This window comes from Phycodurus eques, chromosome 15, assembly GCF_024500275.1.
Source record: "Phycodurus eques isolate BA_2022a chromosome 15, UOR_Pequ_1.1, whole genome shotgun sequence".
NCBI lineage: Eukaryota > Metazoa > Chordata > Actinopteri > Syngnathiformes > Syngnathidae > Phycodurus > Phycodurus eques.
Genome location: NC_084539.1, coordinates 8351995 through 8372762, shown reverse-complemented (window position 1 = coordinate 8372762; position 20768 = coordinate 8351995). Strand labels below are relative to the sequence as shown.

General features: G+C 39.5%; 2 protein-coding genes across 3 annotated transcripts in view; both read right to left on the bottom strand.

Moving 5' to 3' along the window:
- LOC133413577 (nucleus accumbens-associated protein 2) overlaps positions 1-6467 on the bottom strand; it is a 95038-nt gene extending 88571 nt beyond the window's left edge. Inside the window, exons 1-2 of one of the 2 annotated variants that reach the window (XM_061698131.1) lie at positions 4329-4345; positions 3734-3925 (exon numbers count right to left, since the gene is read on the bottom strand). The gene's annotated coding sequence lies outside the window, so the exon portion shown is untranslated. Of the gene's footprint in view, positions 1-3733; positions 3926-4328; positions 4346-6447 lie in introns of those variants that run through there. The other variant, XM_061698135.1, reaches the window with a different exon arrangement.
- An 8365-nt stretch (positions 6468-14832) lies between these two features.
- LOC133413915 (transmembrane protein 250) lies at positions 14833-17634 on the bottom strand. The gene is made up of 2 exons (XM_061698845.1): positions 17454-17634; positions 14833-16185 (listed from the first exon to the last, which is right to left on the bottom strand). The coding sequence occupies exon 2, from the start codon at positions 16072-16074 to the stop codon at positions 15655-15657; it is 420 nt and encodes a 139-aa protein (XP_061554829.1). The 5' UTR covers positions 16075-16185; positions 17454-17634; the 3' UTR covers positions 14833-15654.
- Positions 17635-20768: the final 3134 nt, after the last annotated feature.

Here is a 20768-nt window from a genome sequence, read left to right as displayed (position 1 = left end):
AAGTATGTCTGGGAGGAGCTAAATTTAGCCTGGGTTGTTACGGAGTAACAGATTTCTCTCTCTCTTTGTTTTTTTAATTACATCCTCTATAAGTCTTTTATTTTCAAGGGTAATGTAAGATGTGGGCGGCACGGTGGACGACTGGTTAGAGCGTCAGCCTCACAGTTCTGAGGAGCGGGGTTCAATCCCCGGTCCCGCCTGTGTGGAGTTTGCATGTTCTCACCGTGCCTGCGTGGGTTTTCTCCGGGCACTCCGGTTTCCTCCCACATCCCAAAAACATGCATTAATTGGGGACTCTAAATTGCCCGTAGGTGTGAATGTGAGTGCGAATGTTGTTTGTTTGTATGTGCCCTGCGATTGGCTGGCAACCAGTTCAGGGTGTACCCCGCCTCCTGCCCGATGATAGATGGGATAGGCTCCAGCACGCCCGCAACCCTAGTGAGGAGAAGCGGCTCAGAAAATGGATGGATGGATGTAAGATGTGTTTAAATGTTCAACTTTTTGGAGATTACACAGCTACATTTACAGTGTAAACTGTTAATATAGGCGATCCTAAACATTTTTAGGGCGGGTGTCTCCTGTTCATTAATTGCTGCTATTTGTATTGGTCCCTCATCCCCATGAATAGTGAGGGTTCACTGTACGCGCATCTCTGTCCTGACTCCTGGCGGCTCAGTACAAAAACAAAATCAACATCCGTGATTACAAATGCATGGCAGGTGTCATGTAGCCCACTGTCTGCAGGTTTCGCACCCACTGATGTAAAAACAAAGCATGGGGGCATGCGTACATGAGGCGTTTGGTGCAGTGGAACAATGCCATGGAATGCTTGAATAAGTCAAAAACTCCTCCCGCCCCCCCCCTCACCAAAAAAAAAAAAAACAACAACAATCAATTTAAAAAAAAAAAAATCAAAGGAACGTTACTTTGTGTTACCAGGGAGACTAGTCCGTCTGGAATTTTTTTCAAATTGTTTTTTTCCTGTGCTTCTCACCAACATTTTCAAGCCCCAAATGGGATTGAAAAGTGCTGCCGTTCTCTCTCTCCTTGACACTCCCCCCTTCTACCCTCCTCCTCTCCCCAGCCCCCTCGTGGAATGCTGTATAGTGTGAGGCCTATGGAGGAAGGGCATCCCGGGACACGGCTAGCACGCATGCACACGCCCGCGCACACACACACAAATACAGCTGCCGAGAGCCGTCACGACCCTCTGGAGGAGCGCCAAGCCAATGAAAGGTTTAGCAAAAAAGGAGACTAGAAAGCAAATCAAGTTATGCCCGTGTGTGTGTGTGTGTGTTAATCATAAACATAAAAGACAACTGTGGGTCCTCATTATATAACGTTCCATGTCGTCCACCACACGGAATTTATAAAAAAAAAAACAAAAAAAAACGAACTTTCTCTGGACCACACCAAGTCAGAATTCCTACGGCACCTTAAACGTGTCAAAGGGCTTCATAAATATTACACATGCAATATTCCATTTTCAGAGTACCTTACGCAATCCGCATGAGAAATCCTGTTTTCATTTTGTTATGATCATTATATTTTAGCATATTTGTTACCGCTGCCAATGATGTTTTTTTGTTGTTGTTCTAACTGAAGCTCCTTAACTCACTTCAACCTAGTTTCTTGGCACCAAAATGCCACAAGATGGTGCCACAAAAACAACTAAATCAGTTTTTCAGCAAATAACAGAGGATAGGTTCCACAAAAAAAAAAGAAATCTGCAAATACGTGAATCCACTAGTCATAAATGTGCGTGAAATACAAGTACAGCATAAGGATGATTGTAATAGACATTTAAACGCAAACAAAATAATTATGAGATTTGATAACCAAAAACAACAGTTAAAACTCTCAAGTCAAATGCCCACAAATATTGTATGAATCGCAACTCATTAATTTGCAAATTGACATTTGTTGTCATCTGTGATTTCACACTAAACCAGCAAATCCCAGGAGATTTAAATAAGCAAACCTCAAAATATTCATTATTGCTTTTGTTTGGCTCTTTGGGAATTTTGTTGTCACTTCTGTATCAGCAGATTTCAAAAGACCTCAGATCAGCAAACATCGAAATTTTACGACACCTACTCTAGAAGAAGCTTTGAAGTTAAAAGACGAAAATACATTGGAAATGACCCAATACAATGTCAAAGATAGCGTTTTGTTCTGTTCATGTTTTACAGTTATAACGGTTTTTAGACTTGTGTGACAAGGTGTTCCGAGGGGGGAAAAAATATGCTGCTAAATTCATACAAAAATTCTGACTTCCAACCGTCCGAGAACGTCAATTTATTCATTCTTGCTTTTTCTTTGGCTTTTTTATAGCTTTTATTTCACTTTTTGTTGTTGTAACAATCCTAAGCGAGTATCAAAAGATTAACTATTTTGCACTGCCTCTTTGAAAGGAAGGAAAAATTCATCTGATTCAACATGTCTCCAAGCTTTCTTTTTCAACATTTTATTGAGTAAGGAGTATATGTGACACAAATTACTTTTGTATTACGCCTTTGTCATTAAAGTTTAGACGTCATTTATTGGTGGTTCACTTCTATTTCCACTTCCAAGACAGTTAATGTTACTTAAAACATTGCCTTTGCAATTAAAATTTATGGTGTCAACAGTTTCGACCAACGTACAGGAATATACTTTTTCACTGATATTTTCAGAGCGCCGCATTAAGTCGCTCGTATCATAGTTTTATTTTTCTAGCAATATTTTAAAAAATTCCACAACCAATTGAAGACAACATTCCAACAAGGTGCGCCTGATACACATTCAAATTGTTTGGCCTTGAAAGAAGGTTACACTCGACTGTGATTTTTGGCTGTGCTTGAGACTTTGTTTCTGCCAGTCAGAAACAACACAATGAAATGTAAAGGCAGGCATGTGACTATACTATATGGAACCACAAGACACAAACACTCGGGTCACGGGTGTGCTGGAGCCTATCCCAGCTATCTTCGGGCGAGAGGTGGGGTACACCCTGAACTGGTCGCCAGCCAATCGCAGGACACATAAACAATCGCACCACTTGTCATTGGTCTGACTGATAAGAATGAGGTGATTTAAAAGGACGGACAGGGGAGGAAATGAAGCCACATGTACAGTCTAATATTCTGACATTTTCCTTGTAAAAAAAAAATAAAAAATGTCCCTGTCGGGAATGTCTCCACAGTCGAGGTTGGATGTCAATGGTTGTGAAACACACACGCACACACACGCGCTCTCTCTATGACCTCAGGGTTCGAGGAAGATGAACCTTGCCACAAAATGACATTTAAAGTCCTCCTCACCCAAAATGCACGTGTTCAGTTACAGTAGCACAAAAAAAAAAGCAGACATTCAAAGAGATGATGTGTTCACTGCAGTAGGACAAAGTGGGTGGGGGGGTTAGCTATCCAGTGCATTGCAGGACTACCACGCCACAATAGCTTCATTGTGGGTGGAGATTTGGGTTTTGTTTTGACTTCACCGTGACGCAACTTTGATATTTAATTTTTTCTAAAATGGCACTTTCCCCACTTTAGTGGGCGGGTGGGGTTAAATGTATGACAAGAGTTTACCATAAATACTGGACCTATAGGGCAACCATTTTGAAATGACTTTTGAAACTCGAACACAGCACTGCAGTGTCATATGTCAGCACATTCAAACGAGACACAAGCTTTGCGTCACAGACATACAACAGTCCGTGTATACTGTACATATTTAAATATATATTTACCCGAATATATGTGGCTAGTCCATGAACTGTCAGCCGGCGACGACGACCAAAGAAGTTAAGTTGAAAAATGGAGCTCCCGCCGGTTCCTCCTTCCTTCCGTCCTCTCTATCGTCTTTTGTGACTCCTCCGTGGGCGCCCGTCGCGCACCTACCTCGGCCACGCTCGTCCTCCGAGTGCCCGCTGCCTGCCCGCCTGCGCAGGAAGTGGAAGTCGGCTCATGCGAGCAGATGACGGGGCAGCTTGACATCACGGCGCTTTTGACTAACGGCGCTTGGCTTTAACGACGCAGACATTTTGCTTTTGGGTGAGTTAGTAAGAGGGCTACTCAGTTTAAACGGAAGCTAGCTCACGCGACGGGACTCGGGAGAAGTGTCTTCGTCGGTCCACCTTTTACGGACACACGAACTCAGTGCACTCCGGGGCTTTAAACGAAGCCGGTGAGCGATCCCCTTCACTTCACTTTTCAACCCATTCACTAGCACCGGCAAAAGCGGGCTTGGGCCAAGTGTGTCGTGGTGCTTTCGTGAAAAGGCGAATAAACGACACCGCACAGGGATTCCTTGTGCGCGACAACAACGCGAACATGTGTGGTTACCTCACGTGTCCTCAGATGACAGCCGCGGCCGAGCCTCTGCGCATGCGTCGCCGTTTTTTTTTTTTTTTTTCTTTTCTTTTTTTTCTCGGCAAAACCGGCAGCGTCCACTGGTGGTGGCGTGGCTCGCTGCAGCCAGGGGCACAGGATTGGATTGCAGGATGCGTTAAAAATAAAGAAAAAAGCTGGACCAAAGGCCTGAGACAAGGTGGATGCAATAATGAACAATTCCAAATGGCACTCGGGGTTAGCACAAAACCTTCAGGTTTCTGTTAGAAAGCAAACAAATAAATACATCTCATGTCAGGAAAAGCCTACTAGAACAGCTCAACTTTATTTGGGATCAACCGGATGAATTAAAATGGTGACAATGGTGTGTGCTGAATCCCATTTAACACGAGTTTGAATAGGATTGGTTAATTCTGAACATAACCACATCCCTAGCTTTAAGAGGGTGTGCACACTTGTCCTACCACATTATTTCAGTGTATACTAAAAATAATGGTGGAAAAAGGTTTGAAATTACTTAACTTAGTGTGATTTTTTTAAATCACAAAATCCTACCTTTTTGCACATAGGTGTGCAGATTTTTTATAAACACTGCATTTCAAATTGAAGCACAAAAATTCCGTACGTGTACTTCTTCCTATCTACAATGATACTGATGGGTACGATGGCCATAGAAAAGTCGTGGTATATTTGGCATGTTTCCATTTTTTCACATTGATTGGGGGGTGGGGGGGGACAAGCTAAATTCACGACAAATGGTAAAAGTGCATGTAACACATCAATTATTATTAGAATTTGTTGAGGTACACACACACGCACACATTGTAAATTTGCAAATTTTAGACATCCGTGCATCTACTGCTTGTTTTTGTATTACGGCAAGGTTAACTCATGTTAGCTAGAAGCATGCAATCCACTCAAACTGACATTAACAACTGCTCTAAAAGGCTGCTATCATAATTCATGAAGTGCGCTAACAAAAATTTTTGACCAGAAGTATTTCCTTTATAGTTCGTAGTAATTGTTTTTCGGTTCTGATTGCTTCTTTGCCAGGTGGATGGCAACTCTGCGCTGGGGTTTACAACAAAACGCACTAAATGATTCCACTAGAATATTGATCCGAGACACGCATTAGTTCTGCATTTTGCATCGGTGCAATTTTAATATTTACGGTACGTACTGTCGCAACAAGAGAAGTGGACGCAGACTTCCCGGTTTTACATGCTGTAAATGCGTGTCAATCGTAGTGTTTGAAGGTTTTTGGTTCCCCATAATAATAGTTGTCAGTGTGTTTTACTCACCTGTTGGTTTTTCTTTTTATCGTGTTGTCGAACCAAAAGTGTAGATTGTGCTCTGTGTCGTGAATCCTTGCTCGTTTTCATTGTGCAGCGAGTGTTGCTGATGCTGCTGTCTTAACTACAGTATTGCACAGTAACTGTATGGAGGAGGGTCCACAAGGGGGTCCTGGCAGTGTGTGTGTGTGTGCGTGTGGTAAAAATTGTTGGTATCCCTCTGATAAAAGAAAAACCCACAGTGGTCACGGAAATAACTCGAATATGACAAAAGTAATAATAAATACAATTTAATGAAAAATAACAAATGAATATCAGACATTATATTTGAATTGTGGTCGAACATAATTATTTTTAAAAACAAACTCATGAGACAGGCCTTGACAAAAATGATGGCACCCTTAACTTTATATTTTGTTGCACAACCTTTTGAGCAGCAATCAAAACGATTTTTTTGTAACTTTTAATGACATTGGACATTTTAAATTGCAGCTTAATTTGATTTATTTTTCATTTTACACTAAGAATACTTGATTTAATTACATCCCAATTTCATCTTATATTTTACTTCTATTTAATTTCATTTTACTTTCCACATAGTTTCTATTGTTTACTTTTAACTGTATTTTATTTAATTGAATGCAATATTTTTTTTTTGAAGTCAATTAGATTTTATTTTTTATTTAAGAATATTTGAACTTTTCACTTGGAACAATGATATACATTCATGAAAATATATGACATAAGCTTTTGGTACTGCCACTTTTACTTTACAATCATATTTTCTAACTTTCATGAAGCAGTGAGCCATATTCACTAACCTTTACGCAGCATTCCCGTGTTAGCAGGGTAAAAAAAAAAAAAAAAAGTGAAATAGTTATGACATGGCACGAAACACAAGTTATCCTGAGAGGTCAACTTCTGTTTTTCAGGAAAAAGAGGAAATGATAATGAATGAGGCATGACTTCATGATCACCAATACTGTTGTTGTTGAGTTCATGTACAGTCGGCACAAAGCTTATTATGTCAAACGACATGATTAGCTAGCGACTGCCTAACAGGGGCGTAGCCATCATTACAGAAGTAGGGGGACAAATTGTTCAGGAGTAAGCTAACATTTATGAGCAAATGATCATCCTCTTGCATTCACCTTGCTGCTCTCCATTGTGGCCAATGAACAAAATAAGCAAACTGTAAAACTCTGGTTGAGGGAAACACAAAGACAGTAAAGCATAAGTCGCCAGATACTGTAATTAAATGTCCATTGGCACCTCTGACCACAAAAATTCAGTTAGACATCGTTCTTGCCAACAAGTCTATTGAACACAAAAAGGAAAGGAAAAGACAAGACAAGTTTTCCAACTTTTGTTTATATTATTATTTTAGAAAGTCAAAATCTTCAGATTTCAGCCTCTCGTGTAAATACGTTGATGTCCTTAGTGCTCCATGAAAGTAGTCAAATTGTCTTTTGTTTTAAATAAAACTAGAATTTCACGGGCATCAGTTGGACTGAGGAAAACTGATCAAAATTTCTGCCTATTTTCTGATGTTTTGAATCAAGGCGGCGTCACTCTTTGTTATATTGCAGCCATTTGTTAAATTCATTTAAGTTATTTTTTTCCTCATTAATGTACACATAGCACCCCATATTGACAGAAAAAAACTGAATTGACATTTTTTCAGATTTATTAAAAAAGAAAAACTGAAATATCACACAATCATAAGTATTCAGACCCTTTGCTGTGGCACTCACATTTAACTTGGGTACTGTCCATTTCTTCTCATCATCCTTGAGATGGTTCTACACCTTCATTGGAGTCCATATGCGTTTGATTATACTGATTGGACTTGATAAGGAAAACCACACACCTGTCTATATAAGACCTTACAGTTCACAGTGCATGTCTGAGCAAATTAGAATCATGAGGTCAAAGGAACTGCCTGAAGAGATAGAATTGTGGCAAGGCACAGATCTGGCCAAGGTTACAAAAACAATTCTGGTGCACTTCAAGTTCCTAAGAGCACAGTAGCCTCCATAATCCTTAAATGGAAGACATTTGGGACGACCAGAATCCTTCCTAGAGCTGGCCGTCTGGCCAAACTGAGCAATCGGGGAGAAGAGCCTTGGTGAGAGAGTTAAAAAAGAACCCAAAGATCACTGTGGTTGAGCTCCAAAGATCCAGTCGGGAGATGGGCGAAAGTTCTAGAAAGTCCACCATCACTGCAGCCCTCCACCAGTCAGGGCTTTATGGCAGAGTGGCCTGACGGAAGCCTCTCCTCAGTGCCAGAGACATGAAAGCCCGCATGGAGTTTGCTAAAAAAATAACACCTGAAGGACTCCAAGATGGCAAGAAAAAGATTCTCTGGTCTGATGAGACCAAGATAGAACTTTTTGGCCTTAATTCTCAGCGGTATGTGAGGAGAAAACCAGGCACTGCTCATCACCTGTCCAATACAGTCCCAACAGTGAAGCATGGTGGTGGCAGAATCATGCTGTGGGGGTGTTTTTCAGCTGCAGGGACAGGACGACCGGTTGCAATTGAAAGAAAGATGAATGCGGCCAAGTAAAGGGATATCCTGGATGAAAACCTACCCCAGAGCGCTCAGGACCTCAGACTGGGCCAAAGGTTCACCTTCCAACAAGACAATGACCCTAAGCACACAGCTAAAATAACGAAGGAGTGGCCTCAGAACAACTCCGTGACTGTTATTGAATGGCCCAGCCAGAGCCCTGACTTAAACCATATTGAGCATCTCTGGAGAGATCTGAAAATGGCTGTCCACCAACGTTCACCATCCAACCTAACAGAACTGGAGAGGCTCAAGAATGGCAGAGGATCCCCAAATCCAGGTGTGAAAAACTTGTTGCATCATTCCCCAAGACTCATGGCTGTATTAGTATATTATTAAATACTGAGCAAAGTGTCTGAATACTTATGGCTGTGTGACATTTCAGTTTTTCTTTTTTAATCTGCAAAAATTTGAACAATTTAATTTTTTTCTGTCAATATGGGGTGCTGTGTGTACATTAATGAGGAAACAAAAATAACTTAAATGATTTTACCAAATGGCTGCAATATAACAAAGAGTGAAAATGTTAAGGGGGTCTGAATACTTTCTGTACTATGACTGTGGGGATCTAAAAATGCAAATCACAAATCAATCCAATTAAACTTTAATGTAAAGGTGTTTTTATCCATCAACAGAAATAATAGTTAACATATTGAAATACAGTATATAAACATCCATCCATCTATTTTCCGTACCACTTATCTTCTATCCCAGCTATCTTCGGGCGAGAGGTGGGGTACACCCAGAACTGGTCGCCAGCCAATCACAGGGCACATATAAACAAACAACCATTTGCACTCACATTCACACGTAAATATAAGGACAAGCAGTATGCAAAATGGATGGATGGATATTAAAGAAAAAAAATATTTTGGTTGACCCTCAGAGGAATTAAATGGCCTCGCTGTAAACCGACTGGGAGGCTATATAAGGTGATTGGGATGCAGCCATTGTCATTGTTATGCTTGGCAGGAACTCCGGTGGTTGTGAAGTCTGTGTGTGTGTGTGTGTGTGTGTATGTGAGAAGTCAGTCAGAAGCCCCTTTCACACCGCCTTCATAGGAAATATTTGCATGAGGCACTAATGGTAACGTGAAGAGCAGTGGACGGAACGGTTCACCCGCAAGTGCAGATGCATTTGGAGCGTTTCTTATGACACAGCTGTACAGTCGATCCATTCACCAGACCCGCCGGCCTTTTTCCATCTGTTTATTAAATATAAAATAAAAGACATTATATGTACACAACTGTGTAAATGTCACTGGCCAACACTAGCTCTGTTGTTTAATCCGATACAGTAAACAATGAATAGGAAGACACCAATGAAGTTGAATTTAGTGAGAATCGGGAGACAGGTCCTGATACAGCAATGGGAAAGTTCATTTTCTATACAAACTAGTTCAAAGTTCAGTTCACTGTTCCAAAAATGAACCAGTTCAAAACATAGTTCATAATTCAAAATTTTGAACTAAGTTCACATTAAAAAAATTAACAAGTTCATAGTTCTTTTTTTTTTTAAATATATTGCTGATGGGATATTTCCCACAAAATAGGCCTACTGGCATGTAATTTTTCCATTGTTGCCACCCATTAACCTGTTGCTTGAATGGTCTTTTTTAAAATAAGGAATTACTGTAAAACAAAAACAGGGATGTGGGAGCAAACCGGACTGCCTGGAGAAAACCCACACAGGCACGGGAACATGCAAACTCCACACAGGCGAGGCCAGGATTTGAAACCTGGTTCTCAGAACTGTGAGGCAAATGTGCTAACCAGTCATCCACCATGCCGCCTCTGGCTGACTAAATTAACAAAATACTTTTATCTTATCAATTCTTATAATCCATATGCATGTGACCGTACAGTGTTTCAACGAAAGCATTCTAATACAAATAATATTTTTCCTAATCAATATTTACAATTGCCCGCAACCCTAGTGAGGATAAGCGGTGCGGAAGATGAATGAATGAATTTTTACAATTATGTACCAAAGAACACATTCACTCCCATTTACGTAGTGTCACTGAACGTACCTCGCTCAATCGGTGCTTACCGCACTGAATGAGTTGCCAAATCTGGCGTTTTTATCCATCATATCAAGGTTCGTATATAGTGTGTCAACCGAATTTTGTCCTGGAAGTCCCTTACAAAACCGGGAGGTCATGAATGAAATTTAACTTTCGTTCAAAAAACTTTCACACACGCCAGAAAGAACGCGGTCTTAGTAACGTTCATCAGGCAGAAATTAACTAAGTTCAGTTCACGTTCGCCCAAAATATTAACTACTTCATGAACTTTCATTCATTGAACTCGTTCAGCTACAACATTGGCTGCAGAAGTGATGAACTTTGGCCCCCCATCCCATGGCGGTGCATGGCATTAAATACAGAACATCAACATTTGGAAAAAGGTGAGAAAATTACTGTTTTAACACAATGCATAAAAAGGCTTTTAATCACAGGTCTCGTTCCACCTACTACACTTGAAGGTGAAAATCTCGCGGGTTGATTTTGTTCTCCGTTGGAAAAATTTCTGCGTTTAGAGGCAGTGTAAAGGGGATATAAACAGTTGACACTAACTAAAGACAGTGGAGAGCTTCAAAAAGACCTGGAATTAGCAGGTACTGTTGTCACAAGGAAAATGGTGAGTAATGCACTGCACTGCCGTGGCCTGTATGCACGCTCACCACGCAAGACCCCATTGCTGGAGGAAAAAAAAATAAAAATAAAATAAAATAGTAATAAAAAAATATGTCAAAGTGCGCTTAAAGTTTGCTGAACAACATTTGGACAAGCCAGTTAAATACTGGGAGAATATAGTCTGGTCGGATGAGAGCAAAATTGAACTGTTTGAATGCCATAATGCACACCACGTTTGGAAGAGAAATGACACTGCACATCACCCTAAAAACACCATACCAACAGTGAAATTCGGAGGTGTGGTGTGGGGCTGATTTCCAGCAAATGGTACTGGTAAACTTCACATTATTGAAGGAAGGGCAAATGTACCGAGACATTCTTGACAAAATCTACGAGGATGACAAAAATTAAATGAGGATGGACATTTCACCAGGATAATGATGCAAAACATACTGCCAAGGAAACTCGAAATTACTTCCAAAGAAAATAAATGAAGCTGCTAGAATGCCCCAGCCAATCACCTGACTTGAATCCAATCGAAAATCTATGGAAAGAACTGAAACTCAAGGTCCATAAAAGAAGCCCACAGAACCTTCAAGATTTGAAGACTACTTGTGTGGAGGAATGGGCCAAAATCACACCAGAGGAATGCACGCAACGAGTTTCTCCATACAGGTCGGGTCTTGAAGCTGTCATTGCAAACAAAGGATTTGTAAAAATATTAAATAAATACCAGTTGACGTGTTCAATACTTTTTCCCTGTGTCATTTCACATTATTACACACAACTTAATTTCTTCTTATTTGTTCTACTTTCTTTGTATGTGTAAAGTGGTAGGTAGAAGCTGCCAAAAGGTGTCACTGTTTATTTATTATTCTTTGTGAGAACTTCAGTAATTTGTTTTGTTTTGACACTTTTAAGCTCCCGTAGGGTAGCAGGTAGATGCAGGTAGCCATCTTGTGGCATTCTCCTCTGTTTGTTTGGAAGGTGAGCTTTGCTGCTAATACCATCCGTAAAATTTTACAAGCCATCCATAGTATGTCTTTATTTCATTGTTCAATTTAGGTAAGTATTAATATGCGTGAATGGGTTTTGAGGCCGAACCCTGTGGATGTTGTATTTTGTGTTTATCATTGACTTCTAGAAATTGACATGTAATCAAAATATTGAATGCCTATTTTTTTACATGTCACACTTTACTTAATATTTTATGTTAATTATTTTTTATTTGGAACTGAAAAGGATTCTCCGTTTGTTTGGAAGGAATAAAACTGCCTCAGTCTGAACCACAATCCCGAACACCTGTGTACCGTGCCCCTTTCTCTCCGTACTAACCCCATCACAACCCACCATCTAACACAACGCAGAGCTGTGTAGAGAGGCACCAGCACGAGGACGGGTACATATTTATGGATTAATTGGGTTGTTTCCAACATCTGGTGAAATCTTCATGTCAATAGCACCTTTGGAAATATATTTAGTGAGAAAAATGTAATACTTATTTCAGCCGCTGTATATAGGAACATCGTGCCTCTGTTCCAAAGTTTTGATGTTACCTCAGAAGGTAGAAAATTGTCAGGTCATCTTTGTCACCCTGAGGACAAATGTGGCTTTCGCAGGCTGTTCTGCCTCAGTTACAGCTCCGACACCACACCCAGACATGCAAATACCAAAGGCATGAAAAAGGTGACAAAAAAATAAAACAAAAACATTGAAGGGGGGGTTCCCCTGGGCCCCTGCAGAGAATTGTTTCGATTTTAATATAAATTAAGGAATCTGAAAGACTGAAGTACAATAAGGCTTTATACAAAATTACAAATTCACGCAGAAAAACTTGTTTACACTGCTCAAGTACGTGTTGATGTACAAATTTAGGATTTAAATTAAATTTGCCTAATTTCTGTGCTTTTTTTTGTACTGGCCTTCAATTTGAGCCAGGCCCATCTCTACCTGTGCCTGATGCCTGCTTGAAGCTGTGCCACATGAATAGCTTCCTCCTCTTTAAGCGCTCTCATTCTGGAAAATAATTGATAATAATAGTCTGTTTGACTTCATGTTTCACTATTACCAATTTCAAAGACTAATCCCAAATGCATTCTCCAGGAAAATATTAAGTACAATATTTTTCTGTTTTTATTGGCCATTTCTGAATTTGACGTTCGTTCATTCTGTGTTGTGACATAATCCCTAACATTGCTCTGTCGCTTAATCCATTTAACATTAACATCTGTAAACTAATTAGATAATTGTAGCTGCGTTTCCTAATTAATACAAGATGTACTAGTGGATCAACTCTTGTCGGCGATGTTACATGTGCTTCGCGGTTCCGCTGGGACCGCAACCAGGGCCACGACCTGTAGCACCTCAATGCCAAAATACAAAAGACCAGTGCAACAAATACGACACTGGCTGATCTGATGAGCAGTAATGTTGCTTAAACATATGAGTAGCAATAGAGGACGTCCGCTCGAGAGGTGGGTAGAGTAGTCAAAGATTGTACTCAAGTAAGAGTACTGTTACTTGACAATAATGTGACAAAAGTAAAAGGAAATAGTAGTCCTCCAAAAAAGTGTAAAAAGTACACAGTGAAATAATTACTCCATGTACTGAGTAAATAGTAACTTGTGATTTTTTTTAACCACAGCAGGAACATCAATCAGTAAGTAGCACAAACTAAAAAAAAAAAAAATATTGCAATTTACTGCACGGTGTTTTCTCAAGTTATAAGTGAGCTGAAATATCCACATTTGGGCAGACAGTGTCAGATAAATACTACATGAAAGCTGTTGTTTCTGTTTGTCTAAATGTAATACATTGTAACGGCGTGAAAGGGGCTTTGCACCAAATGCTGTCTTTCACAGGCAATTTGAGCAGACAAACACTTTAGTTTGGAAATGTATTGGGTGCATTTAATTTCTGGAGTCATTAAAACATTGATTCAACAACAACTGGCATTGTATACTTTTTCACATCATTTTAAAGACATGAAATGTCTTTAACATGGTTATACACATCATTTTAAAGACATGAAATGTCTTTATCATGGTGCTTTCTGTACCTTCGGCTGATTGCTCACATGCATCACATGATGACACAGCACACATCAATCACATGCAGCTTTACGCAGTCGTCCGCTCAAAGATGGCCTTTGCTTTCAAAGCATGTGACATGTGAGAAGGATAAAGCATGTACAGCTCACATCTTTAAACAGACCGGAGACACATATAGAAGCATATTTCTATTAAGTAGGCCTTCATTCATATTTAACAAAAAATGCATAAAAGTGGTCACATGATGACACAGCACACATCAATCACATGCAGCTTTACGCAGTCGTCCGCTCAAAGATGGCCTTTGCTTTCAAAGCATGTGACATGTGAGAAGGATAAAGCATGTAAAGCTCACATCTTTAAACAGACCGGAGACACATATAGAAGCATATTTCTATTAAGTAGGCCTTCATTCATATTTAACAAAAAATGCATAAAAGTGGATGATCACAAAGTAAATTAGAAATTGATACTTTATATTAGCAGTAAGTTTGTTTTTTGAGAAAATTTGGTCACCATCAGGCATTTGTATTTTGAAGTCATACAAGTGTAAACAAAAGTTAAGCGCTGCATAGAAGAAGTAAACTTAAGTAAACCTACACACCATTTGATACAGAGCGATACTGTCAACAAGTGGCGTTTTACAGGTAGAAGTGTGGTTTCGGTTCGATGCCAAGACATGTTATGCTTCAATTTAAATTTAATATAATACAAATGTGTTGCGCACATTGTACTGAACAGCCAGCCAGAAGCTTTCCACTCCATCCCCCGTTCTGTGGGCATTACAAAAAAATATTTTGATGCTCACTGACAAGTCTAGCAAGAGATCGTGAATGTTTCACCTCAAAATTCCCCCATTTGTTGCATTGTACTTTGTACACACATTTGCACTTTGTTCTACTCTTATTACAGTCGAACAACACACAAATGACAGAGACTTAAGACGTTTTATTCCAGTAAAGAATGAGTTTTAATGCACATAAAATCTTTTTTTCTTCTTCTTGGCATTCAGTGGGTGCTGATAGCATGGGTGGGCAATCTAAGGCCTGTGGGCCACTCCGGCCCTTGAGAGCAATGACCCGGTCCACCATGCAATAACCCCCCTCCTCCCTAGAGAACAATTATAAAAAATCCCCAAAACATTTAACCCACAAACACATGAAAGACAGTTTGTACTTTGTAAAAGTGGACATATTTTACCAAACCAACCTTTTCTAGCATTTGGGATGTAATATTGTCTTTGTGGTGCCTCAGTAAACGTGAAATACGAATTAAAATCGTCCACGCATTCCTGAGTTCCAGACGTCGTCATCTGCCGAGAGGCCTGAAGTCAGGTCATTCGAATTTCTCAAGCTTATTCCCTTTCCGCTTCCGAGCCAGTGTTGTTATCATAAACATATGTGCTCACACAAATAGATCTTCTACACGGTGGCAACCAATCAGAGGAAAGGGGGCGGTCTTAGCCAAATATGGACAAAGCAGATACAAAACTGGGTGAAACAGAAGTAGCTGTCAGAGGGGCCTTTTCTGGACACGCATATGACGAAACCCAAGGTGTTTTTTGAAATGATATTGACACTTTTATACTAAGTCCATGTTAGAGAGTCACTCTACCGAGGTCTCAATAGCCAAAATACGGGACCTTTAACACTTCACACAACACACAAAAAAACACCTAGCTTTGTGATGCTGAAAATTCCCAGATACCCCCAAAGAAACGCACATTAAAGGTCCGCTGCGAGCTCACGCCACCTCGCCTTCATCCTGGCTACATGTCCACAAAAACCATGAAGCACCAGCCGAGTCCACCCACCATGAACATGGTGATCTGCATGCTGTAGATGATCAGGTCGTTGATGGCGCCAAAGTCTAGGCGCCGGTGGCCGAGCAGGAAGAGAATGACGGACAGTTTGTACTGCAGGCGCAGAAGGGCGCGCACACCGATGTACTGTGCAAAGAAGAGTGCCGACAGTGCCACCCACAGGAGGGCGGTGAGCAGGCTGCAGCCGAAGTAGAGCAGGAAGCGCAGGAAACCGTAGATGCAGCGCGAGCGCACGTAAAGTTCAAAGTTGTTGTACTTACTGCGCACCAGCTTGGTGGCGTGCGCTGCGCCACACGCAGAGTGCATGCAGGTGGTGTGGGGGCCATGAAAGCTGCGCACCCGCCGAGGGATGGGGATCACGGGCATGGGTGGGCTACAGGAGCCCCCGGTCGTAGAACGTCTTCTTGCCTGTCAGGGCGGCTGCCGCTGTTTGCATCATGTGGTGACCTATGTCTTGTTGTTAGCAGAATCCACAGTCTGAAAACATAAGTTTGTTATTTAACTTGGTAGTATGTATTAAAAAAAATTTGTATCATATCTTTAAAGGGGACAGTGGTGCCTTGACTAACGAATGCCCCGAGTTTTTCTGAGTTAGACTCGAGTTGTTGTCCGGTTGATTTGTTTGCTTTGTGTCACGAGCAATAATTTGACTCATGGCGTCCGCACATTGAGCAACATGACTGAACTGTCATACAGTGAGACCATGTTGTGGTGGCCGAACGTCGGCAACTAGTTTTCCTCACAGATGTAATGGCCAATCAAAAATGCCACGTTGTACTACATGATCTTTCACAACACAAATTACGGTTCCGGGTATCCAGCGAGATCCAGCCGGCCACTGCCAAGGTTTACCAACACAATATACATTTTTTTTTTTTACAACAATACTTACATTATTTATAATTTAATATGTACCTGTGGCTAAATAGCAAAACGGGGAGAGCCTGTTGCCGAGCTGCACGGGTGCAGTCAATGAATTGGGCCATAATTTATCAATCGTATGAATGCAAACAGTATGTGTGTGTGGCTTTTGGCTTAAGTACACTTCATAAAACCAGTCTATTTCTTAACATTCTCTTTGATTATGTTTTAATATCTATATTATACAATTGCCAATTTCCTTTATTATGAACATGTAACAAAAACTGCTGCTGTCCCCCCCGGGGCTGATTAATGGAATTACATTCATTTCAATGGGGGAAGTAGACTTGAAATAGGGCTGACAGTATCGAATACTTTAAGAACATTTTTTAAACTGAGAGCTACTTTTTCTGATTAATGAAAATTTATACTAGTGTGATATACACTTCTGAGGCTGTTTCGGGCTCAACTGCGTCAATTATAGGTTATTCATACTATGGGTGCAAATAATTGTTTTTGTAATAGATTCAACTATTAATATTTTTTTCCATCTGTTGATTATGATTCAGTTACCGTTTAGACTGTAAACTATAATAAGGAAAAAATGGTGCTAATTGTTTTCCAAACTACAAGTAGATGTTTCCAAATGTCTGCTTTCAATGGAGGACTACAGAAATAAGAGAATATTTACTGTCGAGAGGCTGACATAGTCCAACACTTTGGTTAGCAAAAGGCGAGGCTGGTTCCTCAGATAGAACATAGTAACGGTAGAAAAACACAAGTTTGTGAAATAACTTGTTCATATTAAAAATGTCTATCGTAGCCCGAACAGTAGGCTGTGCTTAGCATTCCCATCTGTCGAGCTAGCTATCGAGCATACTTACACGGGAACCTCCGGCGCCCTTTTCCACCTTGAAAAAGATGCTTGTGACATGTAAAAATAACCTTTATCTGTGTCACGTTATTAACTGTTATTTTTCATTTGAACGCGCGCTACTTGTGTTATTTTTATTAAAGGCAGACGTGGATGTTTTCGCCAGCAGAGATGAATTTGCCAGAAATCATCGGACGACGTCGCAAAATAATGTACGACAGTTCGGGTTGACAGCACTGCGGATTTAAAGGAAGCGTACGCCCTCACTGAGGAGGTATACTTCTACTTTATGTTTATAGTTTCATAGTTTTAAAATTTCCTCTTTTAAAAACACATTTAAATAGGTATGAAAACACACACACACACTTAGCTAGATTTTTGTTAGTTTTTGTTACACTTACTATCTGTGCAGATTCAAACACAAATAATTTAAGTTGTAAAAAAAATACTCTTCGTGAACACTTTATTGGGAATAAAGTATCCTCAATAGTGGAAAAATCAACAGCAGGCATTCTATTCATGTGTTAAGGCACAGTAGACTAGTGCTATATCAAATAACAGATTTACGTGCGTGTGTCAGATATCTGTCAGAGAGCCAGGTGGCAACAGGTGCACATGACTCCCATAAATAAAGAGCTTATTAAACATATAAAGAGGATCATTTTGCTGCTGAGGATTTAAGGGCCAGTGCAAAATTAGAAAAACAAACATTACTGTGATGTTTAATCAAACGCACATAAAGCTGTCCCGAGTGGACTGAATATATGTCCTCGTTTCCTATGGGATGATGATTGGATTTAGTAATGGAATTCACTGCAGGATCAATTTGAATAGCAGCCAAGTTAACAGACTGAGGAGCGTGGGAAGTGTGCTTTCTCTGTCCAATAGAGGGCGTTCTTACCCGACAACAAGGGTGAGGAACCTTTCTTTTCCCTACCAGGAGTCCTTTTCAGGTTTTGTTAAGTCCTGAAAGGGCCACGGGAGTAGGGCCACACTGGAAAAAATAAAATAAAATAAAATAAAATAAATTAATAAATAAATAAATGAAAAGTACACTTTGAGATTAAAGTCATATATTAATGAGAGAAAAGGTTATAATCGTACGAAAATAAAGTGGGACATTTTCTACATTTTTAAAATTAAAATTATAATTTTACGAAAATAAAGGTAATATTTTTAGAAGAAAAGTTGTATATTTGAAAACTTCAGAAAGCAGTAATATTACGAGAGAATATTTTCTACAAAAAGTTGGATTTTCTAGAAAAAAAAGTAATATAACAATTTTAAAAGTGTTATATTTATTGAGATTAAATTCTTAATTTATATTTATAAGTTATATATGTATTTTATAGGTTGTATTATAAGAATACAATCATATTTTCGAGATTAAAGTGAATTTTACTAGCATGAACTTGTATATTAAAAAAGGAATCTTCAGGGAACATTTATTTCTATATTTCAGAGCTAAAAATTCACATATTTGTTAGATTAAAGTCATAATATTACAATAATAAAATTGGATGGGAAAGAATATACTTCTGACAACCTTTATTCTCATAAATTTACGACTTTAATCACTTAGTGTAATTTATTTCTCTCTTTTCCGCATGGCCCTAATACTCATATGTACTACATTTATTACAAATTCTGAAAATTATGAAAAGGGGCCAGATTAGTATCTTCTTGTGGGCCATGTACTTTATTTCATATATGAATTTAATATAATTTGATACATTTAACGAAATCATTGAATTGTTATTATTTTTGTTTTACAGAGAGTACAGAGGGCACCATTTTGCCCTCAGCAATAGAAACACATTTAATTATCCCATCAATGGACTCCCTGGTGTCAATTTGTCTCACCACTAGAGAGAGCTGTTTATCCAATAGAGAACAGTACTTAAGTGTTTGACTAAAGAAGGAAAAGAGCAGTAAGCCACTGGCTACAACATTAGGTACACCTGCACAAACTAATAATCTCAAATACAAGGTCCATCCATTCTCCTCACCGTTTATCCTCACGAGCGTCACGGGGAACCTTGTTGCCTAAACCCTGATTTTGACTTGAACCGTATAACTTGACAAATCATTGCGTTTGTAGTTAAAAATCTGCATTTTGTTTGCCCTCGGGAGCCCAAAATTGCTCTTTAATTACTCTGCCACCACTTAATACGGCCGCTACAGCTTCACGAGTGGGCCAGATTAGAGCCAAAGTTCTCTCTCTCTCTCTCTCTCTCTCTCTCTCTCACACACACACACACACACACACACCCACACACACATGAACGCTCAATCAATTAATTCATTAACTAAGTGGAGGTCAGCTCCTGGAGTTGGTGTGAGACAAATTAAATCAATTATTCAGGCTAATAAGATGAGGGAGTCTTTAATGATGGAAAGTTTTTAAATCAAAACGCCTGTGTGGTGCATTATGAAGCAGAGGGACGAGTCGGTGTGCCTTGATGTTACTTCACATAATTTAATTGTTTATTTTGTTTTCCTTTAGGTGTTTTTTTATGATGAAAGTTTTACAACACAAATGAAAAATAGGTTTCTGATGTGAAGAATATGTTGGAGGGACCTCATTAAAAATGCAAATAAAACCAGAGTTTTCATTCTTCGCTGTAAACATTTGATTTATTAACAGACTAACTTCAGACCGAGATAATTTAATCAATATAAACTAATCCACTGCGAGTATAATCAGGAAACACATTAGACCAGTGGTTCTCAAACTTTTTACACTATGTACCAATATCATGTCAACATTAAAATACAGGCGCATAGAAGGCCTGTTCATCGTTCATCAAAAAGGAGAGCGGTTTTATTTCTAAAAAGTACATTTAATATTATCACGGCAAATTTTGAAAAGTGTTCCTGAATACATTTTTAAACACAAATAGTTCTTAACCCATTTATTGAATTGGTCACCCCTTTGGTAGAACATTGAAACACTTTCCACCTAGCATGACACAACTTGCGAACATATTTCCACCCACTAAAAACAGATTTATCACTGTGATGCACTTGTGTTCAATAATGGTAAGCACAGGTAGCAAAAGTGAAACTCATTTAAAGCACAGGTGTCTTGAAATAAACACCCAGGAGGGTTGGCACACATCTGTGGCCTCTGCCGAGAAAGTATAAGTAACTTTCGTTTCGAGGATGAGGACATACTTAAATGCTTTAATAAATGTTTTTGGGAATATTTAATAGAAAGTATTGGGTACATGGGCATAGTTTGAGTCAGGCTGAATCTAGCTGCAGTACGACCGATTTTCCCTTTGACAATCACATGTTCAACCCAGACCCCGCGACTGCCATG